Below are 23,757 nucleotides of genomic sequence, written 5' to 3' on the forward strand. Positions count from 1 at the left end.
CTTGAGTATTCTCATTATGTGATAATGATGCAAAATATATTTTGTCCTAAATGAGGAGCCTACCAAGGTGTCTTTCTCTGCTATTTTCTTTTTCCTCTGTTGAAGATTTTAAGAATGATGCTGGTAGGGATGAGGATGTTAGATAAAGAAAATTAATGGTTTTGTAGAGAAGATGTAGCTGGAGTGAATTTCACTCTGTAAGGGTTACTGCTGTGAAGTTGTTAAGTACAAATAATCATGTTAAATGTAGAGACTGAAAGGAAACACTTCCTATTTTAGTCATAATAGGACATATATGGCAGTTTATAACTCCCCTGCAGTAAGCAAAAAAATTAATACAAGATCAGATTTCATTAGTATCTGTAAGTATTGCTGTCTGGAAATACTTGTTATTTTTTCTTGCATTGCAAGTAGAAAAGTTGTCTTTTTAACTTAGTGCTAAACTTCGGCAGTTTAACAGTGTAAAGTGCGTGTGTGTGTATAAATGATATATAATTATATTACATTAATAATACTAAAAATATTACTAGAATGTTCACAACACTCAAACAGTATATGCACATGGGCATGCATGTATATAGGTATGTTTACACAAGGGTATATGTTTTAAGAAATGTCCTCTGATAGCTATTGTAGACCTGGAAAGAACAGTGTATTGTACTTAGTTCATATTTTATGGATGAGGATTTCTGCTGCTTAGACAATAAGAGGAATGCTGACAGTTTGTGTTCTTCCTTCAAGAGACAGGAAAGGCAGAATCACTGAATAAATGCCATTTTGTTACCTGCTGTTAGAGGCAATGTATTCTATTAAAATTTATTACCACCTGGAAAGCCAAGGCTATGTTTTTTTCAGGGTCAATCCTTAGGAATAATCTCTATTATTTAGACACAGCCTTTGTATTTCCAGTGCAAGTTACAGAGTGTGCTTTTTACTCATTTTTCTGCTTCCTTCTGCTCTGAACTTGGAAAATATTGTAATTATAAACTAGGATGTCTTGTTCTTCAGTGAACTGACAATTTAAGTTGTGGGCAGGAGAGAGAGCAGTGGCAGCAAATGTTTTATACGACCATAAAATATCTATAGAGACGTAAGGTATTTTAAAAATACTTTGTTCATTACTGCTATTGTAAAACTGCATTGCAGCAGGTTCGGTTTTTAACCGGGCAGAAACACCAATTTAGTGTAGTGGTTTGGTCCAAAATACTCATTACTGTTTACCTTCTGTGAGATAAGAATTAGGAGAAATGCAAAGCAGGCACCAAACTTGAAAGAATATAAAGAAGTTTATTAACAGACCTAAAAGAAGAAAAAAATCATACCACACCTTCAGAACTCTCCTCCTCCCCCCACCTTCCTCTCTTCTCCCACTGACAGTGTAAAAAGACAACCCTTAAGATGTTCAGTCTGTTTACCACTTCCATAATAACCTTGTTTAGTCCATTTAGAAAGAGAAGTCTCTTCTTGCTTGTGCTATGAAAACATTATCACAACGAGCCAGCCGCCCACTTCCAAATATTGTTCAGTCCATTTAGGAAGAGGAGTCTCTCTGCCTGCATGTGAGTCCCTTCCCCCGACTTGCAGCTTTTCCCACAACTGCTTTCGAGGGTCCACTCTTGAAGTTTTTGGGGTACAATTTTAAGGTTGAGCCGTTCAAAAACAAAAACAGAGGCCCTTCTCCTTCCCTGGGAGCAAAGGGTCTTCCTCATCTTCATCTTTAGGACTATCTCTGGGAGCATCTCTAGGAACTGAGGTTTCTCCTTTCCTGTGTGGAGCAAAAGTCCTCATCTGGTCCATCTCTCCCTGTCCAAACTTCTCATGAAATTACAGCTGTGTCAGCATCTGCCTATCTCAGCGCAGGTGCTTTTGCTCACGAGTTGAACACTCCACCCCCCATATCTTCATGGAATTACAACGGGATACTCTGATATATCATAACTTCACAACAGAATTTCAGCTTTAAGCATCTCCTCTCTCTCTTCCCTCAGGTTTCAGCTCTTCACAGCACTAAAAGGGTTAATCTCACCTCGGCCTTGCAGCTTTGCAGCTGGAATGTTGAATTTTTCTTATCGCAGTGGAGAGGGGAAGAGCCGAGCTGCTCCGGCTGCCCACGGCAAGGCAGTGGGGGGGTTCCATGGCTGGAACAGGTCCATCGGCTCCAGGATGGCCGTGGCCTGGCCTGGCCTGGCCCAAGCAGGGCCTGGCCGGGCCCGCTGGCCCCCACACGGGGCCCGCAGCCACCTGTCCCAGCGCCGGAAACGAGAGAGAGCTTGGGGGGGAGTTTCCTGTTCTTAAGTGTGGATCACAGAGGTGGTCACAACTTTAAGTGGCTGAGAGAATTGTCCATATTCAAACTGGCCAGCTGATAGGTTCTGTCAGGTCCCAGAGGAAACTGTAAGCGCCCCTTAGCAAGGACATCCCTTCTGGGACTATGCTTGCTAACCTGTGACATGCATTCTAAAGTCTTTTTTTCAGCAGTTATGGTCTCCTTAAAATACAGGGAAGAACCCTCACAATCTCTAAAACTCTTGCGTGTGTTTATCCATACATACCAGTAGGCCTGCAGGTAGAGAGTCACAACAGCAAAGAAACCCCAACACGGTTAGGTCTTGAAGTGATTAAAGAAGCGAGAGAAGCTTGTAGGGGAAGGATGGGAGAGGGTTTCATGTGGCTTTCGAAAGGCCATTTTCAGTAGGCAGAGTTTTGGGCAGGTGAACAAGCTGGGATAACGCCAGCTCTTGTGGGAGCTCACAGGACCTCAGCATCTCTGCCCTGTGTCCTCTGCAGTTGCTCTTACAGAGTGGTCTAAATGCAAACTTTCATACCTGTCAGTGAAATGGAACAACTGGCTGGGCTTCAGTTCACTGGTGGATGTAAAGTTAATCCAGTAACTCTGTGTGGTCCTGTGTTGTCAGTTTTGCCCCAGTTAGACTGAATTCAGATTGGGTTTTCAATCACAGAACCTGGGCATTGTCTAGATCAAGATTTGCTTGCCATGAGGGATCACCAGTGATCCCTGATGACTTCTAGCAATTAGTGGCTATTCCCAAGCTGGTTTTCTCATCCTAAACTACAGAATTGCTTATTGATTCCTGGTGCTTGTGAATAGTGTGGCTGCTTGACACTGCATGTTCAGACTGGAGCTGTACTAGCATTTAAAAGAAGTGTTAACAGCACAAAAATGCAGTCCAGTGTCTAGTCAGAAACAGTCTCTGAACTTACTTGTTACCCTTTCTTTCACAGTTATATAACATACATGTCATTTCATTATTAAAAATTCTGTTTTCATTTATATATGTGTGTGTGTATTTATACACTACCTAATATATGTATTGCTCATAGATACTTGTTCTAGCCACATAACACATACTAAATTGCTCATTAGATGAATTACTTTGTTTTTGCACTTGACATACAGGCATTGTGTAGATAAATGACTTGGGTTTTATTTTTATGTGCTGAACGCCAGCAGCTCAGGAAGTTACATTGGGGCATTATTCCTGCAGCCTCTCATGTTCTTGTGATTATATATTACATGTTTTTATTGCTTTCTCTCTGTGGTCCTGTCTTTCACAGTGGTAGTTTATTTTAACGAGAACAAAAAGAGGTAGAACTGGTATATATTTCATAAAGATTAATGTTCTTCCAGTACATCTACAGTGCTGGTGAAAATAAGTTTTGCTTAAATATTTATCAAAAATGCCAAGTGCTTGTGCATGGAAACACTTCTCACTAATTTCAAAAGACATGAAAATGTAGCTAATTATATGCAAAAAGGCTATGAGAGGATTTCAGAGAAGCGTTCAATGGAAACATTAAAGTTCAAATCTATAAACATGATCCCATATTTTGACAGTAAATTCCTTGAACTTATAGTTCTTTAGGAAGAATTTTCAGTGTTGAATGTTTTGGCTGGATTGCAATGCCATAATTTTCTGTACTGTGAAGTGGTACATACAGCCTTTAACAGAAGTGTGTAAAAGTAATTAAAAATCCAACCAAAGGTTCAGTGAAGATTGGAAAATTTAAATCCTCTTCTTTCTTGCAAAAATCTGGGTATTTAGAAATGCAAAATAATGATTTTTTTTCTAGTCAGATCATGAAAAATCAAGTATCTTCTGAGAGAGCTTACAGTTTATAAGAAGAACTTACAAAACAAGGGCATCTGGGTGATATATTTGTATATCTTTTGGCATTTAGATTTTGTACTGTAACAGTAGTGTTGTAAAATACCATATATAAAACTGGATCTTTCATCTGTAGAATATTTTGAGCGATATCTTTACTTACTTGCTGGGTTTTCCGTGCTGTCCATTGAAAGTCGCTTTGAAATTCTAAGTGTCTTCAGTAACTGTACGCAACAAAATGATGTTGACGTCTTGTGTATTTAGGCTGACTGAAGAGTCTGTTTGAGTGGTCTTTGAGGCTGAATAATTTATCTTCCTTCCCCCCTCCCCGTTATTTTTCTCTCATCCCAGGTTACTTTATTGGCTGTGGAGAACCACGGACCCTTTGTGCCCTGATGGGGGACTCTGGATCCAGACGATCGACTCTTGTATCTCGTTTGCCAATATTCAGGAGAAGTGTTAGCCGGAGACACGACTCCCTTCCTTCCTCGCCTTCTTCTGCTAATGCCATTGGTGTCCACACCTCCTCCCCATCCAGCACGAACTCCAGCTCAGGGAGCACAGGAAAGCGACGGAGTATTTTCCGCACTCCTTCCATTAGCTTCCATAACAAGAAAGGGAGTGAGCAGAAGCCTGACTCAGCGAGTCAAAATGTTAATGTCTCAAATGGTGCCCAGTTCTCTCTTAGCACTTTTCAAAAACTCAGCTTAGATGAACACATAAAAAGCAGAGGAAGGCATTCAGTTGGCTTTGGCAGCTCACGTAACAAGAAGATAACAAGGTCTTTGACAGATGATTTTGAAAAGGGAAAGGAGCCCTCAGCTAATAAGAATGTCTTTATCAATTGCATAAGCTCTGGGAAAAATGAGGGTGATGATTCAGGCTTTGCAGAAGAGCAAAGCCGATATTCTGTCAAACAGTCCACACGAAAACTTCTCACTAAATCTTTTTCGTCACACTACAAATTTTCCAAACCAGTTCCTGAGAGTCAGTTGGTTTCCTCTGTGCAGCAGCCCAGGTGCTTGTTGGAAGTTAAATCCTATGTGGAAAGCGAACCTGTGATGGCCAAGTCGTCTCCTCCATGCTCGGCTGAGACGACGGAGTGCATGGGCAGCTCCCTGCAGTCCCCGCTGCTCTCGGCTGACCTCACGGCTGCCCAGACCCCCTCGGACTTTGTCGCTCTGACTGAGGACTCTGTTTCAGAGGCTGATCCCCTGCCCAGCAGTGGGCCTGGGGCAGCGCTCGCAGAGGATTTTGGCCATGATGTCTCTACCTCTCAGATCTTTTTTAATCCTGCTGCTGCTCCTACGAGGGAGACAGATACTGTGCAAAGTATTGGCCATTCTGCTGGTGTATCTCCTGTGAGTCACGCAAGCTCGTGCAGCATGGAATCCAGTACCTTATTCAAAACCTCAGTTGCTAATCAAGCGAAAGTACTGTTGCAAGCCAATGGACTACATATTAATGATGCCAGGCATATAGAAAAAAATAACTCAGAAAACGCACATTTAGGAACCTTGACGTTACAGCATAGTGAAGAACCAGTGACACTCTCTCCAAAGGCATGGGGGTTGAGTGGGAGCAGAGATGAAAGCACGCCCTCCAAGCACATGAGAGACACAATTCCTGTAGTGGAGTCTAAGCCTGTTCCATGTTCTGAACCTCAGTCCTTTAAAACACAACAGGGTTATGAATCAAACCATCCTAAAGGTATGTCTCATGGTCTTTTCATTTTTGAGTTTGGTGGGTTTTGGGGGGGGGTGGGGTGGGGTGGGGGGGGGTGGCCTCATTTCTTCTATAATGATTATTTTGTCATAAAGTGTTTTTGTAGAATTGCAAGTGCTAGCTATGAAGTTCAACAAGTAAAAATTGTGTCCTCCTTCAAAACTGTAGGAATTAAAGAAAAAGTCTATGATTTTTTTGAGCTTGTGTTTTACAGTTTGCAAACACCCATCAGTGTTGTTTGTGGCTACGCTTTGCTGTAGTAAAGAATGAATTAAGAAAGCGAGTATTGATTCCCAGCTCTCATTAAAGGCCGAAGCTACGATTTTTTGAAACATGGCTATTTTGAACTTGAGCTATGGGGTTGCGTAATTTGGGATGGAAACATCACCAGAGAAACAAACCTTCTTGTAGTCTGATTATGGGAAGTAATACGGTTTCCTTTATATTGATCTGGGTTCAGAAATTTTCTAGAGTGTTGCTTTCTCTATTCAACTGATGTTCTAGGGTAACTCAGAGTGATATTTTGTCAAAGTATGAGAGATCCTGTTTCTGCTTCCAGCTGAAATAAGTGTCCAAATTCCCATTTTGTCATCTGTGAAATGGAGGGAGTTAATCACCATCTAAATTTCACACTGGATCTTTAGTTTATGAAGAGTAATTTGGAAATACTAACAAGATCAAGTGGAAAGACTCTGCCTAGAAATCCCAATCTATAGAGATGCAGATAAATAAGGCACCAGGCCCTTGAGTGAAGGGCACCTGTCAGAAGACATTTATCTCTGACAGTTTATTTTCTCAAGCCAACTTAATGGCTGGTGCTTTCTTGAATAATCCTGAGGCTGTATGTGATGGGCCAAAATTTGTGAGAGTGAACAAGACAGCATTTGTAGTGATTGTATTAGAAGATGAATGATAGTAAGTATAAACTCACATTAATTCACACCCATCATTTTGCTTGGCTATTTATCTAGGCATGTAGATTATAAGCAATCAAAAGCAATCTTACTTTTTGAATTATTAGTCACTGCAAGGCTTAGTTGGGTATCTTGTACATAAATGGCAATATAAAGTCAAATTAATCCACTGAATTAACTTTCACCAGAGGGCACCTCTTTCCCTCAGAACCTTAGTCACTTTGGGGAAAAAATTATTCCCATTTATGTATGTTACTGGTCCTGAGCACTCTGTCTTCCTTGCCACATTGTCTCATCTGTGAATGAGCTCTTAGTTCGGAATCTGCCTTGCTAGAGAGTACTGCAGGACAGCAAGTGAGGAGCTTGGAGGGATGTTTAGAAATACCCACTGCATTTCAAACTCATGCATTGGCAATTGGATATTTAATTTGTATTTCAGGAAAGCAGCTAATGGGAGTTGGAATCATGATAGAGGGATTTTTGTAAATTGGATTCACGTTCACAGAAACACTAGAGCTAATAATGCACTATATAAAAGTTGATGACTAATTGTTACGGTTTTTTAATGCTGTTCAAAATATTTTTTTTTTTGCTTGTGTGGTGAAGAATGTTTCAAATTAGAAATTGGTCAAGCATACAAAAGAACCATTGAAAAAAAGATAAAATCCTGCCATATGAAGTGAATCAAATACAGAAAAAGCTTACATGGCATTCAGCAAGATATGGTTATAAGTAGTTATACTTGTTGCAAATGGTTATAAGTAGTTATACTTGTTGCAAACAGACTGGTTTGAACATTTGGTTTTCTAAAACAGTATTTGAACCTGGATATCAATACAAAATATTTCTGTGCATTTTCTTTGGTAGTAGATATTTTCTCTTATGTACCTGGTCTCATAGCTGACATTCATGTATGAGCAGTTTTGATGTGCTGTATTTCTTAGTATACCTTTATGTATTTTTATGTGATACGGGTTTTTTTTTGAGAACCCTTAGAGAAAATGTCTCTTCTCTTGCAAAATGCAAAAGAAGATTTTCTACATGTGTGACATTTATTACGCTGTTATGCTTTTATTTTCCCCATCTCTAAATTTGCCCTAGCATGTCAAAATGTATCTTTTTCTCCTCTTTCCTGATGTATTATTGTTTTAACTGGACTGGGATTTTGCCTGCTGCCTGCAGGCTGAATTTGGAGGGTGCTGGTGCAAGGCTAAACAAGGACTACACAGAAGTGGAAACCAGTGTGCATCCCTGGCTTTATGGAGGGATAACAAAGTTGTGACCTGGCCCTTCAAAAGCTGGACTTGCCTTTGGGCACAGGGTGAGGCAGGTTGGGTTTTGGCACCACTGGACAAGTGATAGTTTCTCTGGTAGATTTTACTGACAGCAGTTTGAAAGTGTCCTGTGATGAGGGGAGAAAGAAAAGGACGGAGCAAAGAGTCCTTCTGGATTCTGTGTGGAGCCCTGGACTGGGCTGTAGTGTGCTGAGCATGCCTGGGGGCTGAACTGGGGCCCAGGTGACACTTTTATCTACGTAAGTACGGTCTGCTTTCTACAGAACATTTCTGATGTGATTCCCTTTCAGTGTAAGCATTTCAAGCAAAGCAGTGTTCTGATTCAGAAAATATTTGTAGAGAGCAATTCTCTGTAACAACTGCTGATTGCTTCTCTCTTTGCAGTTGATCTTGCCAATAGCCTCAGTCCGTACCGGGAAGGCAGATTTGTTGAGAAACGACTGAGGTCCTCTTCAGAAGGTACTGCTGGGGGCAGCCGCCTGATCATAAAACCAAAGGATGGAAACGAAGAGGAGCTTAACAGCCTACGGAAGCAGAGAGCAAGCTCATCCTCTTCCAAAATGAACAGTATGGTGAGTTTTATTCCCACATGTGTAAGTCTTATGTTTTTCTGTGATTGGTGTAACCATAGTGAGAAGCAGTGACTTCACAACCAACAGTAATAGAGGGCAGGAGCTGTCTCAGGCTTCCAAAATGTGACCCAGGCTCAGCTTTGGATATTAAAGGTATTTTTTTGCAGGGTGTGGCGCTGTGAAAAGGTTTGCATACTTTCTAGGAAGAGTTTCTTGTTGACATGTGTTGCTGATTTGCTTATGATATTAAAGCATGGAGCTTTTCGTGTTTCTCTGTTTTTGCAGGAAGTTTGCATCCAAGTTTCAGTGAATAACATGATTTTTCAAAGCTAGAAAGAATGTGAAGACATTTAAAGATGCTGTTTCACGTAGGCCTACAGAGCATTACGCAGATGGAGTTCATGCCCTAAAATACTGATTAACCTTGCCTCAGGCCTGTCAACCTTTTTTGGGTTGTTAGACCCAAGCTGTTAGGCAGAGCTCTGTTTTCATTTAAATACTAGGCTACACTGATGCTGTAGCATTTCATTCTGTTTAGCCCTATATTAATGATGGAAGTAGGAAGGTGACAACAAGAACAACAGGAAGCAGGCAAATCGTGGGTGGGATTAGGTGGTAATCTGAGTCCCTTCTCTGTGTTTTGTATATGAAATCCATGGGCTTTTTTCCCACACTGCTATTAGCAAGATCGTCCACAGATTCACATGGTTTTGCTCATGCTTGTTGGTATTAGTCACAGACCAAGGAGTTCTAAAACAAGAATAGTGAGCATGCTCATGAGTGAAGGTAAAATTATCCCTGCTTTTACCCCAATACATATGAATATCATTTTCCTATCTTAAGAAAATAGGAGCTTTTTTAGTAAAAAGTGAGGTTTAGGAAGTAAATCAAACAAAACCAAACCTGAAAACATGCCCTGCACCCTCTCCTCCCCACAAACAACCAGAAGACAAAAGAGTAAACAAGAGTTTCCTGGAAGCAAAAGAAAAAAAATACGAAGAAATTGAATGTTCATAATAATATGTATTTGAACAGTAGAAAGGCCCCTTGAAAATGCTTGTCACAATCAATTCATGTTTAACACCAGCGTAGCAGATTGCTACCAGTGAATGATGCTAATGAAGAATAAATAGTAGGTAAAGAATCGGCATTATTACACAAAAGTATTATAAAAACCCTAAAGCTAACTTTCTTGTGTGGCTAGAATAACATGAGTCGTGTGGCTGTCTGTATTCATTTTGTTCAGTTCTGGAGGAAAATGTACCACAGACATTTAAGGGGATGGCAAGTCGATGGGGGAGAGCAGAGGCCCCCATGGCAAGGGCAGCATTGCTGTGCAGTTCTGCTCGGCGGCACTGCGTGAGTGGCTGTGGCTGCAAATGCGGGTTTTCTGGCAGCGCCCAGATGTCTTGTTAAGCTGAAGAAACTTTGTACTTTGCCCCTGTTTATGTTCTTTTTCTTGTTAGCAGGCAGTGTGAGCTGTCTCTGCTAAGGGACTGGGAGTGAGGAGCCAGAAAATCTCTCTCAAGGGGTGTGAGATTTTCACAGGAGACAGGAAGTAAAAAAAAAAAATTAGTGTCTGAGAAGTTGTTCTTTATCCTACACAACTTGCTCAGCAGAGTATTCTTGCATAATTGTCAGTTCTTGTTTCGAAGGTGAAAGGTAAAAGCTTGGATACCTCCTAAATACTGGGAATATGTATCAAACTTACAGGGCCACTGCTTCCCTTAAGTGTGGCCTTAACTAACTTGTGAGGTGCTGAAAGTAATTTATATACTGGCTAAGAACAATGCTGTTTGTAAATGAAATTGAGGGAAGGAAAAAAATGTTTCAAAATAACTCTGCAAACGTGCCAATTTCGTAGTATTGTAAATAATGATTTGAAACAAACACTTGAGGTGAAGTACTTGGATTGCCAGTTAACGTGTTTATTACAAAGCTGCCGTTCTTGCAGTGACCGATTTCTGCTACAAGAGGGCGCTGTTTCACCAGGAATGGTTTCGGAGAGCGATGACTGCAATTCAGGACACGTGTTTGAGCAGTTTAATGTTATTAGCCTGTGCAATATAATAGACCCTTTCCAGGTGAAAAGTATTGATAGTGATGCAATTTAAAGAGATTGATATTGCTGTATAAACTCTGGTCATTCTAACGCTCCAACAATGAACTCATGAGTTAACAAATTTAAATCTTTAGGCATAACATATAGACTGGTTAACTATGTCTCAGAAGATTGGTAGAAGCTGTGTTTAGCCTGCTGTTTCTGCCTAGGTGGTTCTTCTTTTCCAATGTGTAAGAGAGGCAAAAAAAAGGAAAACGTGAAGCAGCACAGTAGAAGACCTCAATGGTCTGAAATAAGCAGTCCTGCAAGATAAGTAAAAGGAATGTAAACTTGTAGAGCTGACACAAAGAGAATTAGATTAACCACATTAAAAAAAAAAAAAAAATCAGACCACCAAATTACTCTAAGTAAGTTCTTTAAGAGAATTAGGAGACAGAACAGCAGGGGAAGAAGACTTGATGTGTAACAGTACTCAGAACTAAGAGAAAGTGAGGTGTGTGTGAGCAACAGAATTATCCATCACTTCTCACAGTAGTGGCTAATACAGAAAGATGAGTATCTTGAATATCACATTTATTAGTACAAAGATGAAATGTTAAGAAATTTGCAATTTTTACGTAAACTTGCTGATAGATATTTTTAAATGCTAGCAAATTACAGTCATTAAAACCAGATAGTCATGAAGGATGATACGAATGGAAGTAACTGTGCATTACTTCAAGTTGAAAAAAACCACTTGAGAGAATGATGGGAGCATCTAGACCACACTGCCCAACTTCAAGGCATGAGCTACACTGTCCTGCGTGCATATATGTGTTTTCACTCTGTCTAGAAATATGACTGCTTACATGCAGCGGAACAAGACTGCCCACTTATATTTTGCTCTTGCAAACCTGCCTTTCTGCTTCTCTGCTATTCCTTACAAGGAAAATAGTTGTTTGTTTTTATAATTGCTCCCTTGCCCACACCTGTCTATCAGCATATGTACTATTTAACTAAAAAAACCCCTTATTTTTCAACTTCTTGTCTCAGTGGGTGAACATTATGTACTGCAGGACTGCATTTCTCTGGGCACTCTTCAGCACAGTTTTCTCTTTAGTTCCTCATGCTTGAATCTTCTCTAAATGTTGCCTGTTTTCTGCTTCTTAAATTCAGCTTCAACTTTTCACCCTTACAGGTAAAAACTTTCGTGCTTGCCCTCAGTGCTGCATCATCAGCTTCCTTTGCCTGGAGCAAAGCAGCCTTGCCGACTTGTGCCAGCCCAATTAGAGCGGCACAACTTATTTTTCCGGATTGTTGCTTTGACTGTGCCATTTCTTTCTTTGCATCTTTCCCGTGGATCCTATATATTAGGTATAAAACCCTTTGTTGCCAAGGACTTTTGAGACCTAAGGGCATCCCAGCTTTTTTCCCCTCAGCTTTAACAGTGATACAAGTCTTCATTGCCCTGCTGCCAAGCTGTCAAATAGCTGCATTTGTGTTTTCTCCGATACTGGCTATCATGCACTACAGTAACTGCAGTTACCACAAAGTTTGCTTCATTTGCTTTCTCAATTTTCACTTTACTTTTTTGCCTTGCCTAAAGATAATTTTTTGAGATGCATGCTGGGTACTATATTACTGAGGTTTTTACTGCGCTTTTTTTTGCTTACACATCCAGTGCTGATGCTTAGCCAAAATCCCCCTTTCCTTACGCTTGTCCTATGCTTGTTATGTGAGGATGCTTCAAGTACCAAGCATCTCAGTAAATGTACTTACAACATAAATTAGGAACAGCGTATGCAAAACCCAGTGTCAGAATACAGGGCAGTATTTCATGGGCAGGAATTCAATTTGATAATGGAAGTGGTTGAATACGTTAGTTGAACATTAAATTTAAAAAATTAATCATTTACTAATTTAGTATAGAGGGGGCTATCTAACATTTCAGGAATATAGAATAAAGGTAAATGACTGATACAGAAATACACTTGCAAAAGAGAGGTTAACTGTAAATATCTGAGACTCCTAGTACATGTACTGGAGGGAGCAGAAAGTCAAAACAGAGGTTGCTAATGAAAGTGTGTTACGGGCAGAACTTCTGTGATAATTTTCTATTTTGCAGCTGGTGTCTGAATTGTGGCTGGTGTCCTGGATATTCTGTGTGTGTAACTGTACCTCAGTTTTGTTACCTAAGTGATTTGGGGGGACTTAGCAGTTAATAGTCAGGTTTCTAGTATACTTCAGAAATGGTATTTGCAGTGATGGAGCAATTATCCAAACCACTGTATTCAAATCTCTTCCTGTGTTTGATATTGTATGTTATCAGGCTGTACCCAAATCTGCAACGCGTGGAAGTGTGCTCGTTGCTTCTCACAGATGACTTTATTTTTAATGTTACCTGAGTACTCTTTATTTATCAAGCACCAGTTTTAACCCAGTTGCTACATTATGAATGAGGGCTAGAATGTTTTTTACGTTCCTCTTCTCTGTGCTGAGTAGTATGGTATTTTGCTGGTGTATGATTAAACACAGAGTGTGAATCAAGCTAGATTGGCTGATAGTCTGGAGAGAATTGAAGTGATTTTCATATTTACTTGAGGTTACGTTAACATTGACCTTCTGGAAGCTGAGATTTTTATGCAATGTGTGGCTAATACATGAGGTGGAAGCTGCTGTTGAAAATACTTGAGTTGAATGAGCTTCAGAGGGTGACTAACCAGTAGATTTGAAAGTGGAATTTGAATGTGGCTATTTTTGTGGCCCATAAATGTGACCTGTAAAGGCTTGAGAAAACCTTATGGGCTACACTCTCCTTCTACAGACTGGAGACACATAAATTATTAATGCCTTAAGTGCCTGCCCTGGAAAGGCAGTGAATGAAAGGTTAGAGGGAGGATTTGAGTGCTCAGGGCTTCAGGTTGGGAAAAAACCCTCAAACAAAACAACCTTTTTCAGATATGCCAAGACTGTTACAAAAATACGAACTAGGTAAGCATAGACACACTCCTTAATTGTCTTCTGCACAACCTTCTTTAGAACTAGCAATGTTGTATTTTCTTTGAATAGCTACAACGTGGTTTTAACTTGCTATATCGTGTATTATCTTTGGTATCTGTGGTGTTCATAAAAGCTATATCATAGTTAAAATAGATGGGCCATTTTTTGTCTGTCACCGAATTATTGTATTTCTGCTTAATTCAAATTCCTATCTGCTGTGCTGAGCTTCTCGAGGGAGAATACTTAGGAACATCAGTTGTTGCTGAGCTGTTCAAGCAAACCCTGTAAGGCAGTGGTTCACCCTTCATGAGAAGTGGACTTGACAGCATTCATTTATAACTAGATTTGTACTAACGTAACAAAATTTCCCCTTTTGCAATGAATTTGGCGTTTTGCTCCTTTGTGAAAAGAAACTGTGGAAGCCACTTAAAGCAGGAACTGTCAGGACTACTTTGATCTTATAAGGCTGAACAGTGCTATCTAGATAGGAATAAACTGCTGACTATAGGTACTTAGTAGTTTGAGCCTTATATTCTTAATTTAGCATGGAGAAAGTGCCTTTTGCATACTAATAGCATAAAAAAATGGAAATGGCAGATAGGGATTTAAGCATTTTGGCTGTGATTTTTAGGTCAAGTCAACTAGAAGCATTTTGGGTAACTACCCTCTGGGAAATTGTAGTGTAATGGGTGTTTCTTAACAAATGACGGGCTTGTGAAAATCAGATTGCAATTGTTAAACACTTTGAATTAATTCCTGAGATCAACTAGCCAACAGAAATTAATTTAGATGTGACTTAATGCTTATGCTGTAATGTTCTGTGCTCTTCTTTAAGGACATAATCATAGCCCAGAAAAGGGTAAGCTGTTAATCTAACATTGGAGTAATTATTTAAATTGAATTGGGTTATGTTAATACAGGTAGAAGGTAGAGCTATTAGCAATTTTAAATCCCAGAGTCATCATGGCAGTGGGTAGATGTGTTTGTTGTGTAGTTAAAATAGAACAGAATTAGTTTTTTCCATGCTTTTGTGGGTTAGCTGCAGTGGGTGAGCTGCACCCCTCAGCCACTGGCTTACTTCCTCTGGCAGGATGAGGAGGAGAAATGGAAGGATAAAAGTGTGAAAGCTTGCAGGCTGAGATAAGGGCAGTTTGACAGGTAAGGTGAAAGCTGCCCACACAAGCAAAGCACACTAAGGAGTGCATGCAGTCATTCCCATGGGCGGACAGGTGTTCAGCCCCCCATCCCCAGGAAAGCAGGGCTCCATCACACCTAGTGGTACTTTCGGAGGATAAGTGCCCTTACTGCAAACATTCCCCCTTCCTTTTTCTTTTCCCAGCTTGAACTGCTGAACACATTGTATGGCTGGATCCCTTTTGTCAGGTGGGGTCAGCTGTACCAACCGTGCCCCCTCCAAATTCTGGCTCACCCCCGGCCTCTTCTCTGGCAGGGCAGTGTGAGGAGCAGAAAGGGTCCTGACGCTGTGCAAGCCCTACTCAGCAATAGCTAAAGCATGTCTTCCTATATTGATAACGCTGGTTTGGTCACAAATCCACAACACAGCACCATAAAAGCAAGCTACTGTGAAGAAATTTAATTCTGTCCCATCCAAAACCACTAGAAGCTGCATATCTGATACTTTTTTTTTCTGAAGGTCCAATATGGGAGTACTTGCTCTAAGTGTTGTGTGAACTAATTTACAGGACACTTAACTTCTAAAACTATAGGTAGGCATCCCCTGTAATGCATTGTGCTTAGTGTTCTGTTTTAATATTTTTCTGAAAATCATAGCTATTTATTGAGACTCAAAACATAAGTGTAAAGCACATGCACTTGATGGATTTTTCTAACAAAACATACTTTTGTGCTAGTCTTACTATATTTCCCAAATAGTTTTGGCAGTTAATGTAAAAGATTGCTTGTTCTGAAGCTGCTCATCATTTAGAGTTGATACTATTTTTGTGGATTTGTTTTTCCATATGAAGGGAAAGTTTTTTTTCTGCACAGAAATATCTGGTAATATGTTAAAATACACTCTAATGATCAATATTGTTTAAATAGATGGATACATTTGTCAAGCAAAAGCAGCTTGGTTATTTTTCTATTTTATTTGACTTCTACATTTTACTTTCCTGTTCATTACCACATTTTCCACGAGCCCATGTTTTGAATACAGGCGAGTGCTGCAGCAAAATTGTTGCATGGTTTTCCTGAAGAAAACCACTCAGTCTGTGTGCGCGTGTGGGCTACTAAAATCTGTATGTCACCACCTATGGTGCCACCAGCAAAGAAACAACTTGTTTGTGGTGAAGATACTTACCTTCTGCTCAGTGCCTGTCATTCTGTGGACCTGTGAGAGAGGTCAGGGATTTACCAAGGATTAAACAGCCTTGTGAAAAATCTAGTGAATGCTCCCTACCTGCTTTCACAGTACGGTAATCAGTAGTAGGAGAGAAACAGAGTAACTGATGCTGGAAGGCACCTCTGGGGGTGATCTGAGGGTCCAACACCTCTGCTCAAATCAGGGTCAGGGATGGCATCCCTACACCCAGAGATGTGTGTAGTTGGGTTTAGAATATCTCTGGGAGTAGAGACTCGAGCCTCACTTGGCAGCCTGTCCAGGTGTTTGTCCAGATTTATGGTTTAAAAAAAGAACAAAGCTTTTTCTTAGGTTTCTTGTATTTCAGTTTGCACTTCTCTATTCCCTGGGCAGCACAAAGAGGAGTCTGGCTCTGTCTTTATTATGCCCATGACCACCTTTGTATGTCAGATGCTCAAAGGTCTTTGAAACTGGGAAGAAATGAGCCCAGTATTGAAGGATAGGGAGCCTAAGGGAATTGTCAACAGAGCTCCTTTGACACCTCCACTGTGCTCCCAACTCATTTGCTGTGTCTGTGGGCTCTGCCCAGTCATATTCTGCCTGCAAACTTGCTGGGTTGGGCAGAAATTGTAAACTCAACAGGAACTGGGATCATCATGATGAGTACACACTGTCTCTTATGTTTGCCCATCCTACTTTATGGAGCAGGTGTGCCAGAGAAAGGAGGTGGTTGACAGGGAGTTCTTGAGATATCCAGTGATGGCAGATGAGAAGCGTGAGAGGGTGGAGAAGCCACCAGGAAGGTAACAAGTGTTTCTGAAAGAATTGGAAGAGGTGGTAAAACCTGATGTACTCTGCTCGCATACTGGGATCTCTTCCCTGCAGAAGGACAGAGGTCAGGGGAACATGGAAGTTACTATCAGTAGAGACAGGTTAGAGGGTTAACTGAACTAGTGTGGCTGATCTAATGTCTATATTTTATTACACTTGATTTTTAAATAAAGGAGGGGCCATTACGCAATGAGTAATACTTAAGCGGAAAAATCTTTCTATCCAGTGTTGGTAAAAGAAAGCACTTCCTCAGAAAGAGAAGGTAAATTACTTTACTGGAATGTCTGCTATGCCCTTGAAGATTATAGGCATGTCTTTTATCTTGGCAGATGCCCTTAGCATGGGCAGTATTTTTGCAGCTGTAATATATGTATGTATTTTCTTAGGTTAGCATATGCAAGTAATACATACAATAGGAAAACTGAAACTTTTGGATGACTTTTCTGAGGGAGACAGTTAATGGACAGCTAATTCACTGAACTTGAAACTTATGACTAGCGAATAGAAATTAGTATCTTGGGTTTATCGTCCTGTCGGTCAGATGATTCATAAGTAGTTTGCACTCACTTGTTTTTTATGAAAATAAAAATGGAAAATTGCCCTGGCTTTGTTCTTAGAGTGATGAATTTTGGCCTTGTCCTTTCTTATGCACATCATTTCCTGATGTGTGGGTCCCTCAGACAGTGTCCATGAATGGTTTTGTAGTGTGAGTTCTGGAATGCTTTCCTATAAGCTGCGTATTTGTATTCTTTTGCTTGTGTGAGAATAAACTCTGAATAAATACAGTATTTTTTTCCCCAGGCTACAGCAATTCAGGGTAGGATGCTTCTTCCAGGCCTTTGATCCCTTTGATTGATAAAAAGAAGGTAATGGGGTGAGAAATGGAAATGCTGTTGGGTCACTTGTTAGGTCATTTATATTTGCAGTCCCCTTGTCTTGCCAGTGTGTTGCTGGAGGCAATACTAGGTGAACCCTGGATTAAGGGCTTGGCAGGGGCTGGAAAACTAGCTGTGGACCCTGAAGCTTGCCATTTTGAGCAGGAGATTTTTCTGATTTAAAGTCAAGTGCGTGCTAGCCTATGAAAGACTCAAGAGCGTGTTTGGTGATTTGATACATGGAAATTAGATTCAGGAGTGTTTATCTAGGTTCATTCACTTTTTAACGAACAGTATATCGTTCAGGAAAGGAATGAGATGCTAAACCACATTTTGTTGTCTCTGAGATAATTTTCTGTGTTCATAGCATTCATTCAGTACAACTAATAAATTCATTGAGATAACACAGACCTGATGAATAACTTAGTATCTATCTTGTAAAATTTTCATAACTCGCTGCATAGATGTTTTCATGAACAAACTGCATACAGCCCCCCAAACAATACAAACTTTTCCAAAATTATTACACTTAAAATGTGTATTTTGTATTTGAATTCTTGATACAGTAACAAACATTTTGTGATTTTGTTCTATGAGAGGCTTTTTTGACTTTGAAGAATATTAGTGTTGGATAAATGTGTAAGATTTATATTTGCAGCAACAGTCTGGATAGCTGTTACGATTTGGAGCTGATTGGCAATCAGAGGAACATTGGTACTTAAGTAGTTGTTAGTAATAGGTGGAGCAATTCATTGCACAACATAAAATGCCTTGTTTGATACCAAAGAGAACCTGAGGAGGGGAGTTAAGATGCTTCGTAACAGCCTGCTTCACGATCTTGAACATCCGCAACAGGATGAGGAGTTTTAATAAATTGAAAACTAATGGAAGGTTGTTCACTAAAGTCTATTTCTGTTGCTTAGACAGATATCTTGGATAAAAAGAAGAGCTTCAGTTTTTATGACTTAATTGTTTTTTATTCATATGTATGTTTTAAGTTACTCCCACACACCCACCCTGTTACATCTGATGCTGTGAAACAGGCAGCACTGTAGCAGAATTCATGTCTCCCAAAAGTGACTCCTACAAGATTCTTCACTGAATAAAAATTTTTTTTTTTGGTATATCAAAGGAAATACGGTTAGTTTTGACTGCTCTAAAAATCAGAAGTCTCCTGTCATCTTTTTTTGGCATCTTATAGTCGATAAAAGTAAAACCTAACAGTTTTGACTTAGTCACTCTAACCAAAATGATCAGATTCTAAGTGTTGGGAGTATATTTTGAAGAAACTATCCCAAAATAAGCATTGTGAAACTTGTGTTACGTGAAGCAACATGAGTAAATAGTGGGAGGGAACACTTAGCTAAATGAAATTGTCTTTATAAATCTGTAGACTTGGCAGACAGTTAGCCTGGAAGACTTTTGTCTAAATTTGCCAACTTTTGAAATCTGTCTCCTTACTGGAGTGGAGGAAGTGCAGTAAGCAAAGTGAGAACCTGATCCAGAGAGAAGCAAGGAGGGTAAAGGGTAGGAGTTCCAGGAGACTGGGCTATGTTCCCATTAGAAAATGGGTGGGGTTATGAAGTGCTGATAACAAAGGAAAGGTTAAATGTAAGAAGATTGTGATTAAGTATGGGACGGAGTTCACTGCAGGTACTGTGGAAAAGGAAGAAATGAAGCATTGAGAAGGAAGGAAGTTCAGGAGAAATTTGTGGCTAGGAGCTCTGAAAGTTAAGAGGATGGGAAGTAGTTCAGTTAAAGAAGCTGAAAAGATGGAAGAGGCTATTTATATTTTTATAAATCAGGCAGGAATCGGGGGAGAAGCTGGGAACTAAAAAGGTCAAGAGCTTACAGAACTGGTTGCCAAGAGAAATTTGTAATCCTTCTGTTACCTGAAACATTGAAATTCAGGGGTTAGTTTTATCTTCTGTGAATATTCCCTATAGGGGACGTTGTTCAAAAGAAAATACAGCAGCCTGTAAAATATGCATTGTTGGCACAAACCTGTCAGGCATTTCAGCTGAAAGAGAGAAGTAATGCAATTTTCCTGCTGAAAGTGTGGCAGTGTGCACAATAGTATAAGTATTTTCATTAGTCACATTTCAGCATAGTTTCTCCTCCAGATGAGAATAAAAACTGTCATTTTTGTCTTTATTCTTTTAGGATGTATGTGACATAGTGAAAGCAATTTGATCTTGTTATCAAAGCTATATCTTTTTCTTTTGAAACACTTTACCTTCTCTCAGCTTGTAGAAAAAAGAAAAAAAGGAAAAGGAATATTTTTGCATCTTTATGAATAAAAATTTATGCCTGTAATTTCTGTTCATGTTGGCTCTGGTTAAAGTTAAATCACAAAGTTTTTCTGAGGTGCCTACTTAATATGCCTTGTTCACACCTACGGTATTAAATAGATACAGATACAGAGTCAGGAGAATTTTTTTCCCTGTGTCTGAGAGAAGGTAACTTTTGGGGAAACTTTTGCTTTCCCCATAGCTCAGGATATCCTTTGTATTTTCCATTCCTATGCTGGAGGAAGTGCGTGCAATCATTAAAGATTATGCAGAAAGAAAAATAATAAAGGAAAATAAGACACAGTCATGATGGGGCTTCAGATGTTGCTTGCTCCCAGGCACATGTTAAGGATGTGTGTCAGATGTGATAAAATGTCTAACTAAAGTAAGTAACTTCTCAGTCAACTATGAAGTTATGCATAGGTTAACTTGTTTTTACACTGAATCACTTCTAAAGTTTACTGTTAAAAGAAGAGGTTAAAAAAAGTGGATTATTTTCTGTGATCTGATCACAGTGGGAAAATCTCTACATCTTTTAAACAAACACAAATTATCATCAAAGACAGAGAACTATCTCTACATACAAGCTGTCAAGCTATTCATACTGCTTGCCAGGTTTCTAAGAGCAGAAGGAATGCAGAAATGAAGTTAATTCCTCAAAATAGTAGTTTAGTAAGAAGATATGACCAGATCTAATAACAGAATATCGATAATAAATAATAATAGGAAAGCAAAACGTCCTCTTTACTGTGCCCAGACACAAAATCAAGAGTAAAATATTCCATTGAGAAGCAACCAACAAAGCTTATTTGTGCAAATGAAATTGTCAGAACAGGCAGATTTAGAATGGGGATTTGTGAATGTCAAATTCTTCACTACCAGTATTAGGCACTGATGAGACATTGAATCTCTGCATGTTGGTGTCTTTGTTAGGTTTTTATTTCAAAGAGATACAGATAAATGAATAAAAATCTTGAACCTAAGTGAAAGGAATAGTCAACCCCTCAGCCATGGTTCATGAATCACAGTAGTTCGTTTTAATAACTTCAGTTGGGAAAGTGGATGCCAAACTATTCTATCTGGATGCTTCAAGTGGACTCAGCTGTCTACTGGAAGGACCTACAGGTGGAAGAGAATAGAACTGAATCAGGGATGCTATGCTGACTAACACAAGAAAGAAAGGCACTATGAATGCATGGCTTTGCTCTCGGTTAGCATTCACCCTTCTATACGGTCTGCATAACAAAAGCAATTGTGGCATTATTAAATGGTATGAAGTGATACACTGATTTCTTGAGGCATATTTATTGCTGCTCAGCAGGAGGCCTGTAAGGTCTATTAACCAGAGGAGTTCAAAGATATCTCTTGTTGTTCAATATTTATTTTTAAAAAAATTCTATGCAGCAGGGTGTCTGTTAAAAAGGTTTTAGAATGCTTTGTTGTCCCTCTAATGTGCATTTCAGTTTGTTTAATGGAGCTCTCCATTTTGGAGGTAGCACATGAAACTGCCAAAACTAAATTGTTTGTGAGCCTGGTTGTTGTTGTAAAGAATGAAAAGTCAATGTTGCTAATGGTAAATAAAAACTTTTTCATGATCAGATACTTTAATCAGTGTTGCATGTTTTAATAGGTGGTGAACAAACTTATCACTGGTTTTTCTGCCTCTGTGTAGTGATGGCAAACAGTATCTATTTACCAAAAGTAGAGCAAACCATACAGAATCTGTCAAGAGCTTTGTTTAAGCTTAGAATTGTTGGCAAATAAAAGAAATTTCAATTTTCATTCATTCTGTATATTTCAAAGGTAGAGAGAGAACATTTTTGCATAGATGTATTACAAGCTATTTTCATGTTCAAGGTGAACAGAAAGGTTTAGCAGATCCTCTCATGAATTAAGATTTCATTTAAGACCGGAGTTCCATTTTGATACGCTACATACAAGGTTTGCACATTGGCATTACAAAAGCCAATTAGCCTATTACTGCTAATAGGTATTTCTAGGGAATAGCCATACTTCGAATTTCAAACAATATGTATACATTAATGGATATTGCCTGAGATACCTTCTATTTTAGTGGTTGGTTTTTTTTCCATAGGCAAACTGTTGGAAATTATTTTTACTAACACTGTTTCTCATCTATTTTGTTGTTTCCTGTGCTTGTGTTTTAGTAAAGTGGTGGTGGTAAGGTGGCAGTGATGTGTCCAAGGTCTGTGTCCTCCATGTGGTGAAGTAAAAAAGATGTTGGGATCACAGAGTAGAGGAGAGCAGAGAGCATTTGCTTGCGTGCATGTGGAAGAGGTCATATCAAACATCTGCCTGGCCTGTATGTACCCTGGGTTTCAACAGGAAAAAAAGCTTGATAGATTTATAGAACTGGAAAGGACCCCTGAATTCTCTGGCCAGACCTTTTGTATGCGACTCGTCGTAAGAGTTTACCAGTTACCTCTGGGTCAAGGACAATGAGTTCTGTTGGAGTAAGGATATGAAAAAATATGAAGAGATGGAACAAATGTGCCTTTTACTTACTAGGTTATTCTGAACGTGTGAGAAGTAAAAAAACTCAACAAAACAAACCAAACAACAGCTGATAAACCAAATCACCAAAACCAAAAGACTGTGAAGAAACCAGGCCTGATTCCTAAATTAACAGTAGCTTTGTTTTTACTTCCAGCCATTATGTCTCAATTTGTCTTCTCTACCTAGACTTAAGTGCACCTTCTAGTATGTGGCATTTTTCTGTCCATTAAAGCTACTTGTAAGTGATAAAGCTACCTCCTTGGTATTTTCTTCTTTTGATTTGAACAGACTGAGGTCTTTACGTATCTTACTTCGCAAAATATTTTGAGTCCTTTTATTGGTTTTGTGATTTTTACTTGGCTGCATGAATTTTTATTAGGGAGGGTAAGTTAAGCAAAAGGAAAAAAAAAAGAACCTGTTTGATTCTAACAACAAAAATGAAGTATTTGTGAAAATAACCAGTACAGAAAGACAAAAGTTACTCTCTTGTTCCTCTCCTACTCTGTATGTATAGTTGATAGCTACAGTAGCAATGAATATCTTAATTTTGCACCTCCCAAGAAGATAAATTTTTTTGCTGCGAGGTACATTGACTTCACCTGGATGTTACTCATGCAAATGGTGTGAATATCTAGTCCCTCATAAAGCATTTTGCTCAGTGAAGAGAGTAGCTCTTAGTAAATTTGTGCAGAACTGATAATTTTCCACTGCTGTTTCCTGTGAAGCTGATGCCACTATTTATGCATTAAAGAAAATAAAGTGTAGGCAGCAACACACAATTCGTGTTATCAGTTGTATTCATTGAAGCAGGAGTCCCGTTGTAGCTCAGTGGGATGACATATGAAATTATTCCAGTGTGATATGGGAAATAATTGACTTTGCATTTTCTTTGTTCTTCTTGTTCTTAATGGTTTTTATTTGTCTGAGGGCTACATGTGTGTTTTATGGAAGGGCTGCTGATCATAACTGCTTGTTTGTCAGCCTTTAGGTGAGTATTCTTCATCTATCATCCACGTGCACTGAATTCCATAGATGCTGTGAAGGGATATTTGTTTTAGTCAAAAAATGTGCTGTAGCATGGTGCAGAAAGATGTGAGCAGTACAAGTAATACGTTTCATTAGTCTAATTGAAACAGAGGAAAAAAAATGAACAAGTTTTTGTCACAGAAATCCTTTTCAGGGCCAGTTCCTTAGGTAATAAGTAATTATTGTGGAAGAAGTGCTTGTGTCTAGGGAATACATCTGTTTT

The 23,757-nt window shown here is 39.3% G+C and overlaps 1 protein-coding gene across 4 annotated transcripts in view; it reads left to right on the top strand.

Moving 5' to 3' along the window:
* Positions 1–23,757, top strand: part of CCSER1 (coiled-coil serine rich protein 1) — a 625,930-nt gene that overhangs the window by 67,509 nt on the left and 534,664 nt on the right. For all 4 annotated transcript variants that reach the window (XM_039551164.1, XM_039551165.1, XM_039551166.1 and 1 more), the window contains exons 2-3: positions 4,479–5,837; positions 8,446–8,633. In XM_039551164.1, the coding sequence (XP_039407098.1) occupies positions 4,523–5,837; positions 8,446–8,633 (1,503 nt within the window). In that variant the 5' untranslated portion in view covers positions 4,479–4,522. The remainder of the gene's footprint in view (positions 1–4,478; positions 5,838–8,445; positions 8,634–23,757) is intronic.

This window comes from Corvus cornix, chromosome 4 (genome assembly GCF_000738735.6).
Source record: "Corvus cornix cornix isolate S_Up_H32 chromosome 4, ASM73873v5, whole genome shotgun sequence".
NCBI lineage: Eukaryota > Metazoa > Chordata > Aves > Passeriformes > Corvidae > Corvus > Corvus cornix.